Here is a 20107-nt window from a genome sequence, read left to right as displayed (position 1 = left end):
CACAGGGAAGGGAATGTGGGGAGGGCCTTCAAAGCCCTTTTTCCTTTGTAGAACTCAATGGATGACCTGTGATGGAGCCTCAGACCCCTTTAACCCACCCCAATAAGTTTCTGCAACCTGCCCCTTCTCCCTGAGCTATGCTTCCACATTACTCACCCATACGGGAGCCTCTGCCTCCCTGACTCTTTTGAACTTGTCCCCACAGCCTGCCCCGTGGGTCTTTGGACAGGCAGCCTCCAGCCCTTCTTCCTTGGGATGTAGGACCACCTGGTACCTTGCGGGGACTGGCCCTAGAGCCTATGGAGGCATCAAGGGCACATGTGATGCCCCTAAAAGAGGTATCAGGGAGGAAATAACAGTCATTCCTAGCCAGCTCTGGGGGGCAGCCGGAAGGGTTAGGGCTGGCAGAGGTGGGGCCAGCACTTCCTTCTGCATTTCCTGCCATTGTTCCCCAGCCCACTTCCGGGAATTCTCCCTGTCTGTCTGGGAGGACTTTGCCAGCAAGCCAGGCTCAGGTGGTCCACCTTTACTCTGGGCCTCTGGCCAGGGCTCCTGAGACCAGCTTCAGCCGTACTGTTTGGTTTACTACACTGCTGTCGGGCCTGGCCTTCCTGCTGCCAAAGCCAGACATCTCAGCTGCAGACACTGCCCGCATCTGGAGGGTCCTGGGGCTGTTGGCTTGTCCACCTACTTGGTCAAGTCACCCTGCTCCGCTGCCCAGGATTCCCATAAAAGACAGAGTGACTCTGATCTCTTATGTCACAGGGACTTCTGGATTCTGAGGACACTTTGATTGCCATACTGGGGACAAGTGCTACTCCCATGATAGTCCTTAGGGTGCACCTTCCAAGAGCCCCTGCTTAGGGAAACTTCCTGCAGGCACCAGGAGACAGAGAAGCCCACATTCTAGAAAGCTTGACCTTCGTGGGACTTTAGAGCCCTGGAATGCCTCCCTTTCACTCTTTCTTTAAAGAAATAAATGTCAAGCCAGGTGTGGCAGCACAGGCCTTTAATCCCACTTGGTGGAAAGCGGCAGGCAGATCTCTGTGAGTTCAAGGCCAGCCTGGTCTACATAGTAAGACTGTCTCAAAAAAAAAAAAAAAAAAAACCAGAAAACAAAAAACAAAAAACAAATTAAAAAAATGTAAGAGAAGGGCTGGGAAGATGGCTCAGTAGTAAAAGCTGTTTAAGTGTGAGGACCTGAGTTCAAATCCTCAGAATCAGTGTAAAAGCTGGATCCTTATTTTGAGCATCCATGATCCCAGTGCTCCTACAGGGAGACGGGAGGGAGAGGCAGGCAGGAGAATTCCCAGGAGCATGAAGGGCAGTTGGCCTGGAGTATGGAATGGAAAAACAGCAAAAAGAGACCCTGCCTCAGGTGAGGTGGAGGTGAGGACCAACAATATGGCTGTCTTCTGAATGCAACACACATGCACAAATACACACACACATATACACACACCAACACACACACACACCAATACACACACATACACACACACACACACACACACACACACACACACACACACACACACGTTTATTGCCTTTCTAGCAACGGAAATTGTAAGGCGACTGAGAGCATGCCTGCCCTAGGAGGGTGCAAATACATCTATTTTATTACCAGGGAGTTTAATAATTATTTATTTGTATAAGTTTACAAGTTATTTATAATTAATTTGAGTGGGGAGGATGAGCATGCGCATGTGTACGTTCATGTGTGGAGTCTGGAAGACAACCATGAGTGGCATTCTTAAGAGGGACACTGTCCACCTCCTTTGAGACAGGATCTCTCATTGGTCTGGAGCTAACTGGTTAGGTAGCCTGGCTGGCCAGTGAGTCCCAGGATCTTTCTGGTCCTCACATCCTAACACTGAGATTACAAGGCTGTGCTGCCACACTTGGCATTTTACATGGTTCTGGGGATCACACACGGTCCTTACACTTGCCAGGCACTCTGTCATTGAGTTATCCATTGCTCAACATTTATTGACGTTTATCCCCCTGTTTATTTCTATGTGTGTTAAAATACACGTACAAAAAATCCACCATTTAAGATAATTTTATTTATTTAATTTATTTATTTTGAGACAAGTTCTCATTGTGTAGCCCTGTCTGGCTTGGAACTCTCCCTAGGTAGACAAGGCTGGCTTCGAACTCATGGACATCCGCCTGTCTCTGCCTTCCCAGTACTGGGTCTAAAAGCATGCACCATGATGCCACTGCATTTTACCAGTTTTTAAATGCACAGTTCAGTGCTACTATCATACCAATCCATCTGTGGATCTTTTCCCTCTTCCAAGCAGAAAGCCTGAACCTTTCCTCCCTCCTAGCTCCTGGCAACCTCCATTCTGTTTCCTGTGCTTGTGACTCTGACCAGGTACTCTACATACTGGGATCGAATGACATTTGTCCTGTGTCTTCAACACTAATTCTTTTTATTGTTATTTTGGACAGTACTAAGCACTGAACCTAGTAGCCTCATGCATGTAAGGCAAGTACTCTACCACGGAGCCCCAGCCCCAGCTGTTCCAAGGCTAGTCCCAAGAGAAGTGTCAGGAATTCTTTGTGATACTACATAATATGCCACCTGTATGCATATTTCATTTTGTTTGTCTATCTACCTGCCTGACTTGGTTGCTCCTATCTCTTATTTTTGTTTATTTATTTATTTTAAAATTTAGTGTGTATATATATATATATATATATATATATATATATATATATATATATAAATATAAACTTGCATGAATGTTTGTGTATCACTTGCATGTGTGGGCCCTTGAGGCCAGAAGGTGGGATTGGATCCCCTGGAACCACAGTAACAGACAGTTGTAAACCTCCATGTGGGTGCTTGGAATCAAACTCAAGTCCTCTGGAGGAGCAACCAGAGCTCTTAACCACTGAGCCATCTCTCCAGCTCATCCTCAACCCCATTGTCTTTAACTTTTTAAAGACAACGTCTTGTGTATCCTAGGCTGGCCTCAAACTCATTATGTAACTGAGGATAACCTTGAACTGCTGATCCTCCTGCCTCTACACCCTGTTTGCTGGGATTATAGGCATGAACAACCATGCCTGGTTTATGAGGTGCTGGGGATGGAACCCAGGGCTTTGTGCATGCTAGGCAAGCACTCTATCAACTGACTTACACCTGGGCCCCTCTCAGCTTCTGATGCTTGAGGATTTGCTGCTTGAACGTGCTGTACAAATGTCTGGAGTCAGAAGTAGGGTTTGAGATTGGATTGTATGTCTATGTTTAATGTTCCCGTAGCACCCCCCAATTCTGCCCAGCAGCATGCTCGGCAGTGTTCCAATTTCTCCACACCCCCTCCTTCCTCCTTCTCTCTCTCCCTCCTTCTTTACAATAGCCATTTTCATCAGTTACTTTTATTGTTGCTATGACAGAATGCCTGACGAAAATGACAGGGATGGAAGGGTTTAGTTTGGATCACAGCTTGAGGATGCACTCGGCCATGGTGAGAAGTCACGGTGCGGGAGCTTGACGCAGCGGGTCACAGGGCATCCGTAGTTAGGAAGAGGGAGATGCGCCCTGGTGCTCAGCTCACCTTTTCCTTTTTATGCAGCGAGACGCCAAGCCATGGAATGGAATCACTCACATTTCAAGTGGGTTGTCCCACCTCGGTTAACTCAATCTAGAAACTCCCTCACAGATGTGCCCCGAGGTTTGTCTCTTGAGGGATTCCAGATTCTGTCAAGTTGACAATCAACAATAACCATTGCCAGTCCATCCCTGTCAACTTGGCACCTACACATATCCCCTTTAAGCCAGAACCTTCTAACTCTTTCCCTCATAGGATCCTGGTCTTCTCATAATGCAAATGCATCCAGCCCAACTTTTTAACACCATCCTAGTGGAGATGAGGTGGTGTCTCACCAGCATAGAGTTTCAAAACCCGGCTCATTAAGTCACGATTGCAAATTTCACTCCATGGGTCCATTTAAACCCATATGTTGACCATTATTACAGAACCCAGGGAAAGGATGGTCTCAGATACTGGGCTAACTTTTTTCACTAGGAGAAATAAGAAAAGAAAAAGAAAAAGCAGCGATGAATGTGTCCCTGTAGCTGTCCCCTAGGACTGATGAGGATGTGTGCCCTGACATCTGTGCCCATAGCCTGGTTCTCAGGGAGCAAGCAGAGGCAGAAGCAGACTCCAGTGACAGGTTTCAGGTGACACAAGCCACTTCTTGCCACTGCAGAGGCACAGAGTGGATGGTGAATGGTTTACAACCCAAGGAACAGGACTGACGGTCGGTTGTCACTCCTTAAAAGGCTTTCCTCGGCCATCCTGCCGGCGGCCCACTCCTTCCCAAGAGCTCAGCCCTGTAGTGGTCTCGTCCCTCAGTGAGAAGTGTGGTCTCAGGTGTGTGTGTCGGATGTCTGATGAAGGAAGGGGTCTGTCCCCTAGACCCAGAGTTGTTTTCTCCCTGCATCTGAGGACAGGAAGCTCCCTTGCATCTGGTGTGTAGTTGGTGCTGTGCTTCCCGGGAAACTCATGTAGACACACGTGATGTGGACTGCAGTCGACCGCGGTGTGCGGGCAGCAAAGATGTGAAGATGGGGTAACCGCCTCTGTCTTCCAGAGATGCTGGCCTGGTTAAGGTCTCATGGCAGGCCTGGGGGTGTGACTTGCCTAGCCTGTGTGAAGCCATGGGCTTGCTCTCTAGCACTGGATAAACCGTGTGGCGGGGGACACCTGCCATCCCAGCACTTGGGAAATAAGAATGGAGGGTAAGAAGTTAAAGGTCATCCTCAGCCAATTAGTGAATTTGAGGTCAGCCTGGGCTCCTTGAGAGCCTGTCTCTAAGTAGGTAAGTAAATAAATGGTCTGTCTGATGGGAAGATGCCCCTTACACATGGCAGCAGCGTGGCTAGGCTGAGGCTAGACAGAAGGCGGGCAAGGTTGAGCTTGGGGAAAGGCAGGTCTCTCTGATCTCTCTCTTCTACCTAAGTGTTTTCTTCAGGAGTCTGGTCTCCCTGAGATGGGACCAGGAGAGCCATCTTACATGGGTACCACAGGTACAGGGGAAGCTCCAGAGGAGTCCCAGGGAACTGGCACTCCTAAGTGGATGGGCTGTAACTGGATAGTGGGGAGGTGGGAGAAGAGCCAGGCACATTTGGCTTGTTTTCACCATTGGCCTTTGTCTTCTCAGGTTCCTAGGGGAAGCCAAGATCCCACTCCAGGAGGTCCTCGCCACCCCCAGCCTGTCTGCCAGCTTCAACGCACCTCTGCTGGACACCAAGCAACAACCCACTGGGGTAAATGCCTGCGCTCGCTGCTGCCTGGAGCCAGCTTCCATTTGAGGCCTGCTGGGCCCCTCCTCATGCCTTATGTCAGGGGCCAGCTCCTGGGAGCTAAGCCTGGCTGGCTCTCCTTGGCTATAGCTTAGAAAGGACTCATGGTTGAACCTACAGGGTTCAGTGAAGCCTGCCACACCCTAGCTTGGCTACTTTGGTCACCTCCTGTTCTGTGTTCCAGTCATCCCTGACCGGCTCCTTAGGCTGTCTGGCAGATTGCCCTTTTCCATTACCAGCCCTCTTCTCCAGATGGGGAACGTCTGAGTCATCTGGGTCACAGGTCACCAGGGGAGGGAGGCAGACAACCCTCCCCTGCCCACCTGGGGCCACTCAGGACCCCTTCCTTTTCCTCTCTTGTCCTTCTGACCCCTCCCCCAGCTTTCTCATGCTCTCCTAGTCCACACAGCCCATTTCCAGCCCTCCTTGCTGGCCTCCTGTTATTTTTAGTGGTCTAAATATACCCTGCAGGGTTCTTTCTTCCTGGTCACTAGAATTCTGGGTCCCCCTACATGCCAGGATACACAGGTACACTGCTGATCAGAGCATACTTCTTCCCAGTGAAGCCTGTGGGGCTGTGGGCTGTTAGCCCGCACAGACAGGCTCTGTGTGTGTGTGTGTGTGTGTGTGTGTGTGTGTGTGTGTGTGTGTCTGGGTGTTTGACTGGTTGGGAGAGTGAAGAAGGGGTTAGTTTGGGTTGGGTTGAATGGGTCCTCACTGGGAAAAGAGAGCAGCTGGGGTTCCAGTGAACAGGTGTGTAAATGGGGATACCACCCACAGTTCATCTTCAGCCTCTTCGATAGGAAGGTTCTTCAATGGCCCTAGCCTCTGTATCCCTGGACTTGCTCCCAAGGCATCTTAGGCCAGGGATGCCAGTTGCTTCCTTGATGAGTGTGATTCCCAGCAGAACACCATCCTGGCCCAGATAAGGCCATTCCTTGTAGAATTCCACCTTTCCCTGGACAGTGCTCAGTGATGGCTCTTTTGCTTTAGTGCAGTGTTTTCTGAGATGGTCTCAGACACTTCCTGAGTCACCTTTTGCCTCCGCTTTGAGCTCTCCACTCAGGTAGCACTACCTTTAGTCTACGAGGCCTTGAGAGGCTTTTGCAGCTAGCTCTTCTGGAACTCTGAGATGATTCCAGAGCACCAGAGGAACACCAGAGGAGCTGAGATATCAAGTTTTCTGTGAAGAGCAGCCCTTGTAGTCAGGGATCTGTCTGGTGCTTTCCTGTGATCTCTCAAGTCAGAGCTGGCTCCTCCCCACAGCCTTTGACCAAAGGGTCTTACTTCCGTGCCGAGATGTCTACGTTTCTCCTCTCCAACTGCCGGTGTCTGTGGCACTGATGGCTTCTGTACTTGCTCCTTCCAAACTCATTCTGCCCTGGGAGGGAAGCTCTCAGCCTGGTTTCTGTGCACTGGGCTGAGTAAGCCTGCTAATCATCTGCACTCCCTGTCCTCGCTCTGGCTCCCATATTCTGTCTGTATTTCATGCTCACTAGCTGGGAATCTGTTGGAATTGTCTTCCTCCCTCATCCTCCACCTGATATTTTGAGGCAGGATCTCTCAGTGTTCCTGGAGATCATGGATGTGGCTGGGCTGGCTGATGAATGGGCTTCAGTGATTTCCCTGTCTGTACCCCACCAGCATGGTTAGATCAGCATGCGCTACCATGCCTTGTTTATGTGATGCTGGGGATTGAACCCGGGGCTTCATGCATGTTACTGGGACCTGAACCCGAGTTCTCTGGAAGAGCAGCGAGGGCGTTTAGTCTCTGAGCCATCTCTCTGCAGCTTCTTGTTCTTTTGATGTTTCTGTAATCTATTGAGAATTTTCTTGCCAAAAGATTGTCTAGGCTTATCTTGTACAGTTAGGTATTTCTCCTAAGAGCCCAGCTTGGCTTTTGTTGAAGTAGAGGAAAGATAACCAACTGTGCAAAATCCAGGCTCCCAGGTTCACTGAAGTGGTTCTTCAGCTATAGGAGGACGCCTAGGAGGCTGACAGTGTTGAAACTCAATGCTCAAGTGGCGACACCTGGTGGTAATTTCCAAACATGCAGGGCCAGTAACATCCAAACCTTGGGATTAAAAGGTGCCAGTTGCCTCTGGGTCCTTTCCTCAGGGCTGAGTCCCAGTTGTTGTCTGTCCTGCTTTTGTTAGTCTGTCTTTCCCTCCTGGACCCCAGTCCGTAGGATGAAAACCTGAGAACTGGATACAGTGGGAGCTGGAATCTTCTCAACCCCGGGGCAGGCTTTGCCCTAGGAGTCTGGACGCTCTTCTCACTACTGACATCTGTTATTATGGCCATTATTCCCTGTTGGAGTCACTCAGATGAAGATTATGTTAGTAAACATTTGTAAAGGATTTGCCAGAACCTTGGAAAATGCTTGCTAATACCATGTTTAAAAAATGGAGGTGAAGGGGCTGGAGAGATGGCTCAGTGGTTCAGAGCACTGTCTGTCCTTCCAGAGGACCTGGGTTTGATTCCCAGCATCCACATGGCAGCTCACCACTATTTGTAACTCTGGTCCCAGGGTACAGTGCCCCCTACTGGCCTCCGTGAGCACTGAACACACACGGTGCACAGACATACATGCAGGCAAAACAGCTGTACATAGAAAATAAAATGAATAAATCTTAGAAAGACAGAGGGAGTTGTATCCACGCGGGAGGAATGGGAGGACCCTGACAACTCTGTTCCTGTCTTGGTTTCTTTCCCTGCTGCTGTGAGAAACACTCTGACAAAGGCAATTGAAGGGGGAGGGGCTTTATTTTAGCTCACTGTTAAAGGTGCAGTCCTTCCCGGCCACGGAGGCCAGGCAGCAGGAGCTTGAGGCTGCTGGTCACACACACCCACAGCTAGGAAGCAGAGATGATGAATAGCTGTTCGGCTAGTTTGGTTTTTCTTGGCCCTAGCCCTAGGGAATGGTGTTAGCGCTTTAGTGTGTGTCTTCCACCTGAATTAACCTACTCAACATAGTCCCCCTGAGGCCGCCCAGAGTGGAAATAACCCCTCCCAGGTGTATTTAGGGCTTGTCTTCTAGATGATGCCACCACAAGAGGTTTTGTACTGTCTTAAAGGGAGCTCTTATGATTTGGATCTGGCGGTGGTAGGAAGGCGAGAGATAAGGGAGATAAGTTCTGTGCACATAGGCTGGGCTTGAACTGCTGATGTAGCTGAGGATGACCTTGAATTCCTGGTTCTCCAGCTCCATCTCCCAAGTCCTGGTATTGCAGGCGGCTACCACCACACCCTGCTTTTACTTGGGCTTTTTCCAGACAGGCTTCTTCTGGCCCTAGGGGAGACTCCGCCAGGCCTCTGAAGGCCTAGAGCTGCCAGGCTGGAGGTCAATGAGCTCTTCTGGCTTCTCCTTGGGCTCAGAACCTCATCTCCCTATGGAAAGTGAAGTTGACAGGGAGGAGGTCAAGTGTGACCCCAGACAGCTGTCCCTGCCCACATGAAGGTGCGATCATTGTCTCTCCTCTTGTGTGAGGATGTGACAGGAGCAGGGCTTCCAGGAGGGACGAGGGTAAGAAGGTGAGTGACACCCAAGGGTGAGCTGCAGCAGGAGCAGACGAGAGCCCAGCTGAGCTGTCCATGTGGGGCGGGCTTGATGGTGAGCAGAAAATTGAGGGACATCTTCCCAGAACTAGACCAGTCCTGTAGGAGAGGTGGGATCCCTTATCCAATTCCGGCCTCGTGAGACTTGTTGCCCTGACAACCCCCATTTTTACAAATGAGGAAGCCGAGCCTCTGTGAGGTTACACAACCTGTCCAATGCCACACAGCCCCTGAATGGGGGAACCTGACCCAAGGCGATGTACCCGTAACTGTCTGGCTGTGCTTGCAGGTTCCTGGGTGGCTTTACGACAGGCTCCTGCAGCCCCGACCCTGCTAGGGCTGAACACCTTGCAAGGAGAGGGATGGGAGAGCTAGAGAGGATGCTGGAGGGCGGGTGCCATTTCTCCTGCACACTCACCCGTTGCTAACCCATCTCTTCTAGGCCTCTCTGGTCCTGCAGGTGTCCTACACGCCACCCCCAGGAGCTGTGCCCTTGTTCCCACCACCCGCTTCTCTGGCACCCTCTCCGACGCTGCCTGACATGGACCTGGTGCCTGGTGAGGAGCCCACCCACACCCTACCCTCAGATAGGGCAGGGTTCCCAGAAAGATGGCCAACAGGTCTCTTCAATCCTGGGCTTAGGAGATGGCTAGTGTGGAGACAGAAGTTGTGGGTGGGTGCGTGGAAAAGAAGAGGCAGGAGACAGCGCCCTAACTAGGCTTAGGATGGAGACTGCACTCCCCAAATCCCAGATGCCTGGGAAGGGTGGGGTCCAGCCTGTACTCTCCTGTACTCTGCACAGCTCTGGAGATGAGTGCCACCTGAGGCCTAATGCTCTCTGCCTGGCACCCAGCAGTGACAGAAAGTAACAAAAGAGCTACTCACCCACCCCCCACCCCCATGAAAGAGCCTTGAGCCAAAGTTAGGGGACATGAGTTTCCATCTGGCCTTTGACCCTGAGTAGCTGTGTGGCTTTGGGCTGGTTATTCTGGGCAACAGTTGCTTGTATGTGAAGTGGGCAGACCGAGTGAGTTGGTGAGGTCCTGTGCCCGCCTCAGGCTTCTGCTAGGCCTGTCAAGTGCAGATGCAGGCTGAGGAGCCCGACTTGCCAGTGGTGCCTGGAAAGCTAGCCTGAGGACCTGTGGGCAGCCCAGGTTGGAAGCAGCTGAGACAGTGACTGTTTGCTTAGGGGAAAGTTCTGGAGTTTATCTTCTGGTGAAGGGGGTGCAGAAGCAAGTTACCCTAAAGACTTGAGGAGCCCTGGCCCTCCCTGGGTAACCCGAAGTCTGGCTTGTTAGCCTGTCCGGTGTGGGTTTCTGTGGAGAGGGAGGCAGAGGGAGTCTTGTTGGCTCAGCACTGTCCCGGCCTGGAGATCGCTGGTCTGGGAATCTTGAGCTGGAGAGAGTTAGCTGGGCTAGGCTGATGGAGGAAAAGGACTGTTTCGGGGTCGGGGGAGGGAGGGCAGAGGTGCCCCACTCTGCCTGGTTGGCAATGAGAAGGGCCAGCTGATTCTTAGCATGGTACCCACGCTGGGTGGGTGAGGATATCAGAGGTGAGGGTGGGGCCGCAGAAGGTGGACTTCTCTCATCCCAGCTCCTCCTGCCCCTCTCCACTTGGGCCATGCCCTGCTGCATGCCAGGTGGGGGACAGAGCCGGGCTGAAACTTGGTCCCTGCTCAGTGACAGCACCATGGACACACGATACTCTGGGAAGAAGTGGCCAGTCCCCACGGGTGAGACACGGCCAGACCCTACCACCTGTAACTGTCTCATCTGGCGAGGCCAGAAGGGGCTGTCCTCGGGGATGGGGGGGGTGGGTCAGGGCCATCCTGTCTTCTTCCTGCTCACTAACTGACTACTACTGACTGTTTTCAAGGGCCAGCGTGGCCGCTGTTCCTCTTTGACCTCATCCATCTTGGTGACGGGTGGGCAGGCTTAGGGAGTGGTATCACAGCGGGCGTGCTCTTTGGTCCTTCCTCTGTTGGACTGAGACCTCAGGGCAGGACCAAAGGGACACTGTGCTCATGAGGGACGTGTCCCCACAGACACAGGAGGGGAGGAAGACACTGAGGACCAGGGGCTGACTGGAGATGAAGCTGAGCCATTCCTGGATCAGGGTGGTGCTGCGGGCCCAGGGGGACCAACCACACCCAAGAAGCTACCTTCCCACCCTCCTCCCCACCAGCCAGCGGGAAAAAGAAGAAGAAGCTCAGCCCCACCCAGAAAGCTGCTGTCGGACAAGCCACAGGACTTCCAGGTGATAGAGGGGGACCTCTGTGGCCGGCCGTCTCCTCCTTCAGTCCATCAGCAGTGACGGTGTCCTGTGCCTGGCTGGGTTGTCTAGCCTCGGGACCATGTGCTGAAGCTCCAGAGGCCTCCCATGAAGAAGCTAGGCTGCCCTGGATGCTGGCAGATGAATTGGGAGTTTGTGTTTTGGGCTCTCAAAGCATGTCTTTGCCCAGTCCTGAGAAGTGTGATGCACAAACAAACCAGGGGTGAATGAGGTTAGCTTGGCTCTGCATCCCTTTGTTTGGGGTAACTGGCCTTTGTCCTAGGCCTAGCCCCCTGCTCACCAGCAAGTGCACACCCCCAGTGGCTCCAATAGCAGCAGCAGCAGCAGCAGCAGCAGCAGCAGCAGCAGCAGCAGCAACATCAGGGTCCTCTGAGCTTTTCCAAAAATGGGTGACATTTATTTACTTATTGTGTGTGCTAGGATGGAGCGTACAAGTGTCACTGTGAGAAATGTGGAGGTCAGAGGACGACCTGTGGGAGTTGTTTCTCTCCTCCCACCGGTGGATCCTGGGGTATGAACTCAGACAATCAGACTTGGCAGCAAGTACCTTTACCCATGGAGTCATCTCTCTGGCCTACTGTTCAATGATTTTAAATTATGTTTATATTCATATGCGCTGTGTCTCTGTGTGTGTGCACATGTGTGGGCCACAGCATGTGTGTGGAGGTTGGGGGACAGCTCTCCGCTCATTCTCTGCTAGCATCTCCCTGGCCCTGTTTTGGGTTTTGGAGACAGGGTCTCATGTTGCTCAGGCTGGACTCCAACTCACCATATGGCTGAGGATGACACTGACCTCTTGATCCTCCAGCTCGGCTGCCAAAGTGCTGGAATTAGGCCTGTATGGCCATCATGCCCACCCAAGGTTCTTCGAAAAGTAGACCTCTGTCCCCATTCAGAGCTGCTGGGTCAGCTGCTGAGTCTGAGGAGTTGTGTGAAATGGTGGAGGAAGAAAAATGACCCCAAGTTTGTGGCTAGCCTGTGCTACATACTGAGTATCAGACCAGTCTAGCTACAGAGTCACCTATTTAGAAAAACAATAACAATAAAAGAGTGGGTATTAATGGGGTCTCAAATGGGGTCTGTTTTAAAGGAAAGCAGGACTGGATTTGTCCGGTCCCAGGAGATTTCATACAGGTGTCGTACTTGGAGTTGTCCCGCAGCTCTTATGGGGAGCTCTGGGATTTTCTAGATGTGAGGGGGAGCTTGCTGGAAATGTGCTTGTTTTTGTAGTGGTCATTCCAGCAGCTATTGGTGGTACTCCCAGAAGTCATCAGTGAGTTGGTCTTGAGGTTCCTGACTCTGGGGTCAGCAGGTGGTCTCCCTTCTCCTGGCTTTCAGATCAGAGTCCAAGTGATAGAGGGGCGTCAGCTGCCTGGGGTGAACATCAAGCCTGTGGTTAAGGTCACAGCTGCTGGGCAGACCAAGCGGAGTCGCATCCAGAAGGGCAACAGCCCCCTCTTCAATGAGGTGAGTGATCCCAGGCATGAGGCAGAACAATGGTAGCACTTGAGAATGGACAGGCCATTCTCAAGAGAGCAGACGCCAGGGCACATGTCCAAGAGTGTTCTCTTGTGGTGCCAGCTTTGAATGTGTGAGCCAAGACCAGTGTAGATTGTCAGAGGACTTGGAGAGCCCTGCTCCCCACGATCCAAGCATCCTTGTCCTTGAAATGCTAACCTCTGTGAGGCAGAGATGGGACAGCCAGGCTTATCAGAGCCCTAGCCCTTGGCACTGGTCAGCTGAGCTCCACTAGTCTCAACTCAGGCTTGAACATTGGTGGGTAGCCATAGCTCCTCTGCCTAGCCTGAGGGTCAGAGACACTGATTTCCCCCTTCCATTCTGGACCAACAGACTCTTTTTTTCAACGTATTTGACTCTCCCTCGGAGCTGTTTGATGAGCCCATCTTCATCACGGTAGGTCTCAGCTATGTTCTTCAAAATGTTCAAAATGTTCTTCATGGGCTGTGGGTACTGCAAGCGTGTGATGTGATACCCACAGACATGTCTGCCCTTGTGCCTATAAGCCTGGGTATGTGTGTGTGTGTGAGAGAGAGGTGGGTTGAAGCTTGATTCCTGGGTGATCGAAGGACTCCCAGAAGCTCTGCCAGTGGCAGAAAAATGCCCAGATGCCTCCGGTCAGAGGCCTGGAGTGCCTGGCTTTTGGCTGGCTTCCTCTGTCTGTTCTGTAGCCTCAGATTCCCCCATATTGCTGGTAAGGGTTGTTCGCTAGACCTGTGGGTCCACCTCTGCTGTGTGCTCATGTGATTCTTCACATGCCCTGGATCTCCTTGCGCCTTTGACCCTTGATTTGTGAGGTGGGGATCACGTTAGTATCTACTCACAGGGTTCTGTGAGGTGAGACATTGCTTAGCTCCATCTCTGGAATGGAGACGGTGCCAGCTTCCGGCTGCTGTTTTCTGGGAGGGACCTGGCCAGAGTCACACTCTCACAGGAAGATGTTCTTTCTTTGCAGGTGGTGGATTCACGCTCCCTTAGGACGGATGCCCTCCTTGGCGAGTTCCGGGTAATTGTTCCTTGGAAGTCGTCAGTTCTCACTTCCCCTTTGGGGGCAGGCTGTACTAGGAGAATCTAGTTTCAACCCATCTCCCTAAAAACTCCATAAAATCTCCCAACTCAGAAAAACTTTCACCAAAGGTAGAGAAATAAAACACTATTTATTTTAGGCAGAGTTCTCATCTTCTCGTTCAGGCAGGCCTCAAATTTGTGGTGATCCTGCTGCCTCAACCTCCTGCATGCTGGAAGTACAGAGGGACCAGCCACCAGGTGGCCTCCTTTTTATGATTGAATAAGCGTTTGCCAGAAAGGGATGTGTGTCACAGGCAATCTCTGGGACTGGAAGACAGAGGGAAGTCACGTGGGTGGAGTGCACCTTCCATTACATTCTCGTAGTCAGGGAAGGGGCTGGAGAGCACCCCCACCCTAGCACAGCACCCCACCCCAGCACAGCACCCCACCCCAGCACAGCACCCCACCCCAGCACAGCCCCCCCACCCTAGTACAGCACCCCTGCCCCAGCACAGCATCCCTGCCCCAGCACAGCACTCCTGCCCCAGCACAGCACTCCACCCCAGCACAGCACCCCACCCCAGCACAGCACCCCTGCCCCAGCATAGCACCCAACCCCAGCACAGCACCCCTACCCCAGCACAGCACCCCACCCTAGCACAGCACCCCACCCCAGCACAGCACCCCTGCCCCAGCATAGCACCCTCACCCCAGCACAGCATCTCCACCCCAGCACAGCACCCCACCCTAGCACAGCACCCCACCCAAGCACAGCACCCCTGCCCCAGCACAGCACCCCACCCCAGCACAGCACCACTGCCCCAGCATAGCACCCTCACCCCAGCACAGCACCACTGCCCCAGCACAATACCCCCACCTCAGCACAGTACTCCCACCCCAGCATAGCACCCCTTCCCCAGCACAACACCCCCACTGTAGGCAGAGTTTCTCTGTGCTTTGGCAGCTGCTCCCAAATAACCACAAAGAGGCTTCATATTAATTATAAATGCTCAATCAATATCTCAGGCTTGTTACCAGCTAACTCTTACATTTTAAATTAACCCATACTTCTTACCTATGCTCTGCCATGTAACTCGATACCTTTTCTTAGTATGACAACTTCATTTCCTTCTCTCTGTGTCTCCTCCCAATTCTGAAAGACCCTCCTCCTTTTTCATGTCCTCTTTTTTCTGCAAGTCCTGCCTAACCTCTACCTGTCCAGCTATTGGCCAGTCAGCTTCTTTATTAACCCAATCACAGTGACACATAATCACATAGTGTAAAGGAATATTCCATATTTCCCCCTTTTTTCCTAATTAAAAAGGAAGGTTTTAACTTTAACATAGTAAAATTATATAACACAAAAATAGTTATCAAGTGAGAATTACAGTTACAATATCCAGTTCATTTGCATTTGACAAAATAGAGAAAATACTCCCTCAGCTGTCCTCTCCTGAAGAGTCCAGAGTTTTGTACCTAATTTACTTTTTACCATGATTAGGGAGAACTGTAACTGTAACTATCTAGTCTTCAACCCCACCAAAGACTTGAGAAGGATATAATATTACTTGAGGAAACAGGAAGTGCAGAGCAAGAGACTTCCAAAATTAAGAGATGACAGAAACAGCTGGCTGCCTGGACAGTCACCCAAAGTTCTTTTGTAATGTTGGGGCATCCAACTTTATAGGCCTAGTATATCTGACAGACATTTTTGAGAAACAGGGGATTTTGAAGACTGTCCTACCTTGTGTTGGCAAAGTTTGGCAGTCATGTTTTTTACATCCTGTTGGTCCAGTTTGGACAATATACTGTCAGCAACTGAGGCAAGGGCAAGTTCTTTGCCCACATGGCTAATTTTTGTCGTAAAGAAAACAAACTCCATATGGAGGTTCTTTGATGCCCATCATTTCTTTTTTGAAGTAGATTGGTGCCACCAGAGGCAGACATGTCTCATGTCAAGAAAAGCCTATGTTATTAAAACATTTTAAATGCCATATTCTGTAGGTCTTTAAGATCACCTATCTATCTAAGATATATCTCTGTATGACCTTGAAAATATAACTAACATGACTATAAGGTTGATAGTTATCGGTGATTATTAACCTTTATTTCTTTATTATCCTAAATAGCTTGCAAGGACTAAAACTTCACATTGTATAATTAAATGAGCTGCCTTAAACAGAAACAGAAACATACAGTATAACAAAATTAACTTTAAATTTGTATCAATAAACCAAAATCTGTACCAATGTAAAATATTTTGAGATTAATTGTTGTTTTTTTGGATTAAAGTAGATTCAACAATCTACCCTTTTATCTCATCATTTCTATATCATATCCCCTTTATTCCTTTAGAATGAGAACTTTGCATTTAACTCCTTTGTTGAACTTTTTTTTTTTTACTGTAACTAATAACAACTTGTAACCAACTCCCTTTAAATGATGGCAAACATCCATAACCCATCTTTTGGGAATGTGGGTGCTGTTTTCTCTAGACTGCTTTCTGTTGTCTAGGGGTGCTGACATCTTTAAGGGACCCTGAGAAAATTTAGGATAATGGTTAAGTCTTGGCTGGAGTAGTTTGTGAGGCTGGACAAACCTCTGCCTGTCCAGCTATTGGCCAGTCAACTTCTTTATTAATCCAGTCACAGTGACATGTGTTTACACAGTGTAAAAGAATACTCCACACTCCCACCCCAGCACAGAGTCCTTCTTAAGTACCTGAGGTAATTAGGGTGACCATCTACGTAAGTTATTTTTTTCTTATTCAGAGGAAAAAACAAAACTATGTCCACTATGACAGATGGTTTGATATCCTGGAGCTTGGTACCCTCAGAGGCCAGGCTCCCAGATGCCTCTGACCTTCCTTCATATTTACCTTTTGAAAGAGGAACCTGGATTCTTGAATGGTTCCCCATAGCTTCAAGCTAACTTCCTTTCTGAAAAGATACACCACAAAGAGCTGGAGAAAGTACTTACACTTCTATTTTCCTGAGGTCAGCATGCTAAAGAAAGATGGGGAGTGAACTCTATCCTTGTCTCCACCAGAGGGAATTAAATACCCCCTTTAACTTCCCTTCTGTCCCTGTACCCTGGAAGGGAAGCAACCATTACCCATTTTTGGCTATCTTGTGTGTCTTGGTTACTTTTTAATTGTTGTGATAAGACACCATGATCAATTCAACTTACAAAAGAAAGCATTTAATTTGGGGCTCACAGTTCTAGAGGGCTGTTTCATGACCACCATGTTGAGGAGCATGGTAGCAGTCAGGCAGGCATGGTTCTGGAACAGTTGAGAACTTACATCTGATCCACAAGCGTGAGGCAGAGAGAGCTGAGAATGGCCTGGGCTTTTCAAACCTCAAATCCCATCTTCAGTGGCACACCTCCTTCAACAAAGCCACACCTTCTAATCCTTCCCAAACACTTCCACCAATAGTGGACCAAGTATTCAAATATATGTGCCTATGGGTTCATTTTCACTCCAACCACCCTATCACATGATGTAGTGCTCTGCTCCCTGACCCCATCTTCCCTGTGGGTGTGGAGTGGAGTTCTCATGTGTACCCAGGAGAAGGAACCTACCTTGGCCTGCTTACTTTTCCTGGTGGCCAGGAGTTGGACAATAGACAGTTCATCTCTAAGTACTGAGTCTTGGATTTAACAGACCTTACGAACTGAAAAATTGGGGCTGGAGAGATGACTCAGTGGTTAAGAGCTCTTGCTGCTCTTGGCAGAGGACCTGGGTTTAGTTCCCAGCACTCACATGGCAGCTCACAACCATCCGTAATGCTAGTTCCAGGGGATCTGACTTCTTCTCTAAACTCCACGGGCACAAGACACATATGTGGTGCACAGGCATACATGCAAGCAAAAAGCACTCATACACATGTAATGAAAGTAAATAAATCTTAAAAAAATACATTAGATGGCATTATGTGGCTATCCATTTCAGCTCCTTGGATAGAGTTCTTAGTCTGTTGAAGATTTTATTTCTTTTTATTTTATGTATTTGGGTATTTTACCTGCATATCGTTTGTGCTTTGCTCCTATATATGTACGTTTTTGGTTTGCCCTTTTTTTTTTTTTTTTTAGCGGTTGAAGAAAGGCATTTATTGGGGGTGAGGAAGCACACACATACAGCAGACACACGGAGAAAACGACCCTCTGCAAAGTAGAGAGGGGAACACAGGAAGCCAAAAAAATCCGTTGTTTGATTACATCTCCTCTCTATTTCAGATGGATGTGGGCACCGTGTACAGAGAACCCCGTGAGTTCCTATCCCCTGACCAAATCCTGACATTCTGGTCCTGGAGCTGCTTGGAGGCACTCATTTGGGGGACTCCTTTTTTCTTCCTGATGCTTTCGAGCTTGGAGGTGGGGTCTGCACTTGGAGGGGAAGGAAGGAATTTCTCTTCCACGAGAAGCAAGCCCTCAGGATCATTCTCGGTCAGCTTCCTCCGGGGGGGGGGGGGGGGGGTTATTCCAGAAGGTTATGGCCAGGGCAGCCGGAGCCTGGGCTCCCTTTAGAGTCATGCCATGCTTTTCCTTGCTCATCTGGTTATTTACCAAGGAGGTGGAAAAATAGGCCCGTGTTTGGCTTTTACCACCTCTTGTAGACGTTTCTGGCAATGCTTTTTCTCTCTGACACACAAATGTCCAAAGTACTTTTTGATACTAGATTAAAAACAAATCTCTGAGACAGTTACTGTCCAATATCGGTAGTCACCAATGGTGTTATGATTGCTGGTCTTCCAGATTCCATAAATCTGGCTCTGCTGAGGAACCAGGGCATCCTGTGGAGAGCTCTTGGCCTCACACATCCATGGGGTGCAAAGCCTGGCCCCTCTTCTGGTCAGGTCTCCTGTCTCGCCCTAAACACTCCACCCGAAACTCCTGTCTGGCTGCAGACCTGTCCTTCCTCTGTCTGCTGCAGGACACGCTTATCTCCGCAAGTGGCTTCTGCTCTCCGACCCCGATGACTTCTCTGCAGGGGCCAGAGGCTACCTCAAAGTCAGCCTGTGTGTGCTGGGGCCTGGGGATGAAGCTCCTGTGAGTACCCTCTTCACAGCACCTGGTGCAGCACCGTATAAAGCCCCTGGCTTGGTGTTTTCTTGTCTGAAAAGGGTACATGGTAATAATGCATGCAGAAAATACAAGTAACAAGCAAATGGCTCGGGATTCTGCTGCTTGGAGAGAGCTTTAATTACTAGTGTCACACTCCTTCTCAAAGGGCAGGCCTGTCTAGATTCCTTTGGCAGAAGACAAGTTGTTCTTTTAACATTCAGTCGTGGCCACGCAGCTAGGGAGTGTGTGTGTCCTGGTTCCCACTGCTCTGTGGAGAGCTAAGCCAATTGAAGGACCAAGAGGCAGCAGATGCCCAAGTTCAGGATGCACCCTTCACTGGAGGGTGTGATGCCCAGGGGCTGGTGAGGAATCCTGTGTGTGTGTTTTCTTTGTAGCTGGACAGGAAAGATCCTTCTGAAGACAAGGAGGACATTGAAGGCAACTTGCTTAGGCCCACCGGCGTGGCCCTTCGTGGAGCCCACTTCTGCCTGAAGCTCTTCCGGGCTGAGGACTTACCGCAGAGTGAGTGTGGCACCCCCTTCTGGAGGCCTACAAGAGGCTCCTGCCTGGCTGTTTAAAGCATGGACCCTGGACCACAGTCCATTTCCTTTCTCAGTGCTTCTGTTCCCAGGGACTAACCCCTTGCTCCTTCCCTTCCTCCTTCTGACCCAGCTTCCTCCCCTAGGGTCTGTTAGTGTCGCCAGTGGTACCTGCCTTTTGCTGTCTGGCTGATGTTACGAGCCTTTATTTGACACACACCCTCTTTTTCTGCGGGTGTTAGGTTTGAACCCAGAGCCTCATGCTTGCACTCAACAATGAGGGCCACCCTCAGCCAGAGCAGTTGGGTTTTAATGGAAAGCAATGCATACAGGCAGGCTTGGGCAGCTGCAGGAGCCTTGAGAGCGATAACTGCCCGGTGGCTCCACTCCAGCTTCCCCAGCCTGGTCTGGCGGTCTAATGGAAATGGGAAGTCTTAGACTACACTGGACCTCTTGTGTTTTTTAAAAAGCAAGATTGGCCTACCGGATGTCCTTCAGGTGGATCACTCTGGTCATGGTATTAAGGAAATGCCTCCTGTCTTGTGTCATACCCATCTCTGCCCACCTACCTGCTAAGACTTGCAACCCCTACTGTCGCACATCACAGAGTATTTCTATCTTTTTTCCAGATTCCATACTGCTCTTAGTGGTATGGAGTTTGCCCACAGTCAGTCACTGCATGTGGACAGGCTCTCCAGCTCTGGGTGTGAGGAGGGGACAGTGACAGATGTGTGTTTTGGGGGAGGGGCGACTGCTTCTAAGCTGCTGTTCCAAGTCCCTTCTTCATGGAGAGCTGAGCTGTCTC

At 50.2% G+C, this 20107-nt stretch overlaps 1 protein-coding gene across 23 annotated transcripts in view; it reads left to right on the top strand.

Annotated features, from left to right (window-relative positions):
* Window positions 1–20107, top strand: part of Dysf (dysferlin) — a 201430-nt gene that overhangs the window by 46646 nt on the left and 134677 nt on the right. For 13 of the 23 annotated variants that reach the window (XM_052718951.1, XM_052718944.1, XM_052718947.1 and 10 more), the window contains 10 exons: window positions 5179–5284; window positions 9321–9435; window positions 10518–10610; window positions 10923–11134; window positions 12509–12637; window positions 13022–13084; window positions 13644–13694; window positions 17936–17966; window positions 18633–18748; window positions 19159–19285. In XM_052718951.1, the coding sequence (XP_052574911.1) occupies window positions 5179–5284; window positions 9321–9435; window positions 10518–10610; window positions 10923–11134; window positions 12509–12637; window positions 13022–13084; window positions 13644–13694; window positions 17936–17966; window positions 18633–18748; window positions 19159–19285 (1043 nt within the window). The remainder of the gene's footprint in view (window positions 1–5178; window positions 5285–9320; window positions 9436–10517; window positions 10611–10922; window positions 11135–12508; window positions 12638–13021; window positions 13085–13643; window positions 13695–17935; window positions 17967–18632; window positions 18749–19158; window positions 19286–20107) is intronic. The other 10 variants (XM_052718958.1, XM_052718953.1, XM_052718955.1 and 7 more) reach the window with 1 other exon arrangement.

The sequence above is a fragment of the Peromyscus californicus genome, unplaced genomic scaffold (genome assembly GCF_007827085.1).
Source record: "Peromyscus californicus insignis strain IS unplaced genomic scaffold, ASM782708v3 Scaffold_6__1_contigs__length_162567912, whole genome shotgun sequence".
Taxonomy (NCBI): domain Eukaryota; kingdom Metazoa; phylum Chordata; class Mammalia; order Rodentia; family Cricetidae; genus Peromyscus; species Peromyscus californicus.
The sequence above is the reverse complement of the archived record's forward strand: the minus strand, read 5'-3'. Positions and strand labels throughout refer to the sequence as shown.